The 5,295-nt window shown below is 30.3% G+C and overlaps 1 protein-coding gene across 1 annotated transcript; it reads left to right on the plus strand.

Annotated features, from left to right (window-relative positions):
* Positions 1 to 699: 699 nt before the first annotated feature.
* On the plus strand, positions 700 to 4,407 carry LOC127254241 (uncharacterized). Its single transcript, XM_051279247.1, has 6 exons — positions 700 to 787; positions 1,103 to 1,355; positions 1,495 to 1,531; positions 3,564 to 3,669; positions 3,749 to 3,859; positions 4,175 to 4,407. Exons 1-6 carry the CDS (start codon positions 749 to 751, stop codon positions 4,289 to 4,291), a joined length of 663 nt encoding a protein of 220 aa, XP_051135204.1. The 5' UTR covers positions 700 to 748; the 3' UTR covers positions 4,292 to 4,407.
* Positions 4,408 to 5,295: the final 888 nt, after the last annotated feature.

Below are 5,295 nucleotides of genomic sequence, written 5' to 3' on the forward strand. Positions count from 1 at the left end.
TGCTACAGTGCAACACCATTTTTTTTTTTGGTGTTGCACCGTAGCAAACGCTATTTTTTTTTATAAAAAAAATTTAAATTTAATTTTTAAATTTAATTTTTATTTTTTAAAATTTAATTTTAAATTATAAAAATAAAAAGTTGATTAAAATAATAGGAAAAATTGAATATTTGAAAAATAATAGTAAAAAATGAGTTATGTTGTAGTAAAATTACTGTAGCAATTGCATATTTGAAATTAAAATTGAATAAATAGAGATGATGGGTTGGAGATGGCCTTATTAAAACAGAAAATTCCAAATACTCAAATGCAACTAAAAGAAAAAAAAAAAAACCCTAATCACAATTTTTTTGTTAGAAACTTTCTCCCATTAAAAGAGGAAGCAAGTTTAGGGTTCAAATTCTTCTCCCTTCGATTATCATTGCCCATTGACCAAATACTAATCATCAAATATAATTTTTTAGATAAAATAAGAAATGATTCCCTCGTTTAAACCACACCCCAATAAATTATGAAAAATAAAATAAAATAGAAATATTCTGCATACCTCATCATAGTGTGTTGTGTTGTATATATATTATCATCTCTTATGATCATCATCATCATCATAATCATAATCCCAAACACCATAATCATGGCAGAAGTAGCAAAGGCAGATGACGATGATGTCTGCTCTCCAGACTCACAATTTCTGGGAAAGAACACAGACAATAATGGTGAGGAAAACATAAGACTTTGCATTCTTTCCATGAGAACCACTCTTGAAAAACAAGATCCCTCTTGCAAGGTATTCTTTCTTTCTCATATAATAAGTATATGATTTTGAGATTTTCTTCATCAGATATATAAGTCTATTTTGAGGTTTTTATTTTCTTCTTTCGACTTATTTACTATGCAAGCCATACAATTCCCTAAACCATAAGTACAAAGCTGATTTTCTGAATCTTATGAATTAATTAAGCTGTTAAGTATTGATCAGATCTGATTCTATGTGGATAACTATCTTATACAGCTAAAATTGAAGGAAATTAAAGGACTGTAATTGGCAGATTTCAGACAACGTTTGAAACTGCAATCGATATTTTGTTTGTGTTCATCACAGGATCTAGACGATTCAACACTGAGAAGGTTTCTTTGCGCACGCGATCTCGATGTTGATAAAGCTGCAACGATGTTGCTGAAATACTTGGCATGGAGGCGGGCCTTCATGCCAAAGGGTTTCATTACAACATCGGAGATCCATAATGAAATATCACAAAACAAGATGTTCATGCAAGGGAAGGACAAGCAAGGGCGTCCCATTGCAGTTGTTTTAGTTTCCCGTCATTTTCAAGGAGACACAGATGAATTCAAACGTGTTCTAGCTTGGATACTTCCTTTTTCTATTTTTTTTGTTGTATTGTATGGAGATTTGATTTTGGTTATCTGTAAGATACAATGTTGTAGTACTGATGACTGGTTTTCTCATGTGTTGCCCTATGGTTGATTTTTCAGGTTTTTGGGTGTTTGCTTTGGATAAGCTGTGTTCCAGGTTAGACACAACCACAATCTTGGCTCTAAATCTGTTGATACTAATTGTAATTTTGATTGTCGTAGTTCTGTTACATTTATATCAGGGTAAGTTCATTCTTTTGTGGACCATTTATTATTTTAGTCTGATAACTGAAGTATGAGTCTCTTGTAAATTAGCATCGTAAGTGAAGATTTTTTGCAATTTTAGTCCTCCGGCGCTGGAGATGCTTACGTGGCTCGCGGAGGACACGTGTCCGCCAAGTTAGCAATATTTTGCGACCATGTGAATTTTTAAATTATTTTTTTTAAAAAAATTTAATTTGTTTATTGTCTTTTTTTTTAAAAAAAAATTAAAAATTGAAAATTAAAACAATTCACCTGTGTGCCAGGTGTCGCTAATCTGGCGGCGAGCCACATGGGTGCCACGGAGACATTTCTCACGTGGGAAGACTAAAATTGTGAAAACTTTTCACTGAAACTAATTTGCGACAAACTTTAATTACACGACTAAAATGATAAAAAAGTCTACGGGACAAGAAAAAATTAGTTTACCTTTATATTAAGATGAATAATATGATTTTATCCAACTTAATTACACATTTACTATGCAGTATTATAGTCCAAAACATAATAAAATATGGTACGGGTAGACAAAAAAATCGATCTGAACAGTTGAATCGTTGAACCGAACTGAATTGAATCGAACCGAATTTTCGGTTAACCGAGCAAATTCGGTTTGAATATAAATACTGCATATTTGATATTTGTTCGGTTCGATTTCAGTTTTTGATATTTTTTTCGTATTTATATATTTATATTATTATATTTTCAAATTTATATTAATAATTATATTCGGTTCGGTTACGGTTCGATTTCGGTTAAGATATTTGAAATATTTGCAAATATTTTGATTTAGTTAGAATTTTAATTATTTTTTAATATATTATTTTTTAATTTCGGTTCGGTTCGAATTATATGGAAATATTTTCAGTTAAGGATACGATTCGCGATTTCGAATATTTGTTCAATTCGATTCGGATATAAAAAAAAATGAGATAGTAGTAGTATAATCAGGAATTATTTATCATTTCGTCATAAAATAAAAAAAAAAAAAAAAAAAAAGAAAGAAAGAATTATTTATCATTCCGTTGTAGATACTATTAAGGTAGAATTATTGTTACAATACTATTTTACTCTTCTTTAATAACTAATTTAATATTAATAATTTTATATAATTAAGGGTATTTTATAATAATAATAATATTATACAATAATCAATATTTCAAATTGTTTTATCATATGATTATATAATCCATTAAAATCATAATATATATATATATATGTATTATAATTTAAATCCATCCTAATTGTATATAAGTGCAGAAATATTTATGAAATACTACAACCTTAACCTTTTTAACATAGACAACATGATTAGATACATATCTAAAGTAAAACAGTCAGCCTATTTGTGAATAACATTCCACATTTCACAATACACAGACTAGCATTCTTCCACCTGACATTATAAGAAAATATCATTTTTGTAACGAGATTTTTTTATCTTTAAATCTACTTTTTCCGTTACTAATGATATTAGAGACGGAATTAACGATGGAATTACGTTACCTACGCGATCTTTAGGGACGGAATTCCGTTACAAATATACTATTTTTTTTCGTAGTGGAATATCCAAGTAACAAATTATTATCTTTAAAAATAATATTCTTTTGGTGAATAAGATGCAAAAATGATTGCATTGGATTCAATTGGTGTCTAGATGCAATAAAGTGTGTTATCAATCTTGAATCTGCCCAGATTGCATATGGAATGAAGAGGAGCTAACTGCTATTCCTAATTTCATATTTACCTTTTTAGCTCTTATTACAAAATCAGCATCAGATCCTACCCCTTGTGTACATCATTATCATTAAAGTTTACAGTTTGTCAAGAACCATAACCATCGAACACAATTCTTTTTCACCTGTCCAAAGATGGCCCATTTCTGAGAATACCGACTAAGTTATTATTTATTTCTTACCAAAAATCAGGATGTCTGGAGGACAGGAAAAGTTCACTATTATAGCAGATCTACAAGGGTATGGCTATTGCAACGGCGATGTCCGCGCAAGCGTCGCAACTATTTCAATCCTACAGGTCTAAACAATTCAGATAAATGAATACCTCATGTTATTATGCTAATCAATACACATATATATTAAATATTTTATGACAGGATTACTACCCAGAAAGACTTGGAAAAATGCTTTTCATTCATGTACCCTACATTTTCATGACCACGTGGAAGATCATTCAACCATTCATCGACAAGAATAACAGGAAGAAGGTATAAGTACAAGTAGAAGTCATTATCCATTTATTTAATTTTTAGTTTTTGGTTTGGATTTTTTGATATTAAAAATTTGAATTTGAATAGTTATTTGATGTGATATAAACAGAAGTTGACGATATATTTTGAATGTAAAATAAATTTGTAGTATAATATATAAAAAAAAATGATAATTGTTTAATGTGATATTTTTTAAGAAAAAAAAAGAATTTGAATAATAAAAATTTAGATAAAATTCACAAAAGAACACAACCTTAGATGTTGCACTGCATACGTTTGTTGTCTGATCCATGGCTTTTTACTGTGTTCAAGATTGTATTTGTGGAGAACAGCAAATTACACGCCACTCTGCAAGAGGAAATTGATGAAAACCAGCTTCCAGAGATCTATGGAGGCAAACTGCAGTTGGTTCCAATCCACAATAGCTAGCGCTGAACATCACAAAGATCTTATTGACCCACAAGCATGTCAAGCTTATCATATCATATTAGTATTATATATTCATATATGCAGAGAAAATATTATTGAGAATAACAAATTAGAAAAGACTATCTCTACTTTTTATGCTTTTAATGTTGTATTGCAGCTGTATTATCGTGAGAAAATTTTTGAAAAGTACTAATTGCATGTCTTTTATTAGCTGAGCAGAATAATGAGTTATTGATGAAATTCATCGGCCCGGTCCACTGGTTCAAGTTTGTTCCTTGAGGTGAACGTAACATTTTCTAAATGAGGCCGTGGACATGGTTGCGATCGTGAGAGTCAACAAGGTCGATATAGCCCATACAATCGCCGCAACTTTGACATTTACAGGAAGTAGAGTAAACCCGATATGGGATGTAGCCGAAAAGGCTAAATAAAGAAAGAGACAAGTCAACTTTTGTCATCGGTGTGGCGTTAAGACCATTGGGCCAATACTTGCGGAACAACCAAACACTAGTTAATCTTTACCAAGTCTCATTGCAGAAAAAGGGGAATGAGGTCGAGAATAATCACGTTGACAATGATGACGACCCCAATGATATTTTGGATTATGGCACAACGCATCTTAATATAGCAGATTTTTTCGTAAATCCAGCAAACTCCCAGTAACAGACATATTATTCATTTTATTTATGTTATTTTATATTTTGTAATCTTTAAATTATCGCATATACCTTTTTGTAATGTATTTTATAATATTTGTATTTGTTTTTATTAATACTGCGTTTATTTATATTTGAAGGTTAATGAATACTAATCAAAATAATGCAAATATGTGTTTTATTGACAATGCAACGACATATACTATATTGAAACACGAAAAATGTTCTTTTCCATTTGAAAAGAGAAAAAATGAATGTCAGTGGCAATGCAAAATTAATTGAAAGCTTTGGAGAAGTTATTATATTTTTTTCGCGGGGACGAAAATTGTAATACAATATGCACTGTTG

Source organism: Andrographis paniculata, unplaced genomic scaffold (genome assembly GCF_009805555.1).
Source record: "Andrographis paniculata isolate CXL003 unplaced genomic scaffold, ASM980555v1 Contig52END, whole genome shotgun sequence".
NCBI classification, from domain to species: domain Eukaryota; kingdom Viridiplantae; phylum Streptophyta; class Magnoliopsida; order Lamiales; family Acanthaceae; genus Andrographis; species Andrographis paniculata.

Coding starts and splice junctions, on each gene's coding strand:
- LOC127254241 (XM_051279247.1), top strand. CDS start 749: ATGAGAACCACTCTTGAAAAACAAGATCCCTCTTGCAAG. Junction 788..1,102: donor AACAAGATCCCTCTTGCAAG/GTATTCTTTCTT, acceptor TGTTCATCACAG/GATCTAGACGATTCAACACT. Junction 1,532..3,563: donor TTGGATAAGCTGTGTTCCAG/GTTAGACACAAC, acceptor ACCAAAAATCAG/GATGTCTGGAGGACAGGAAA.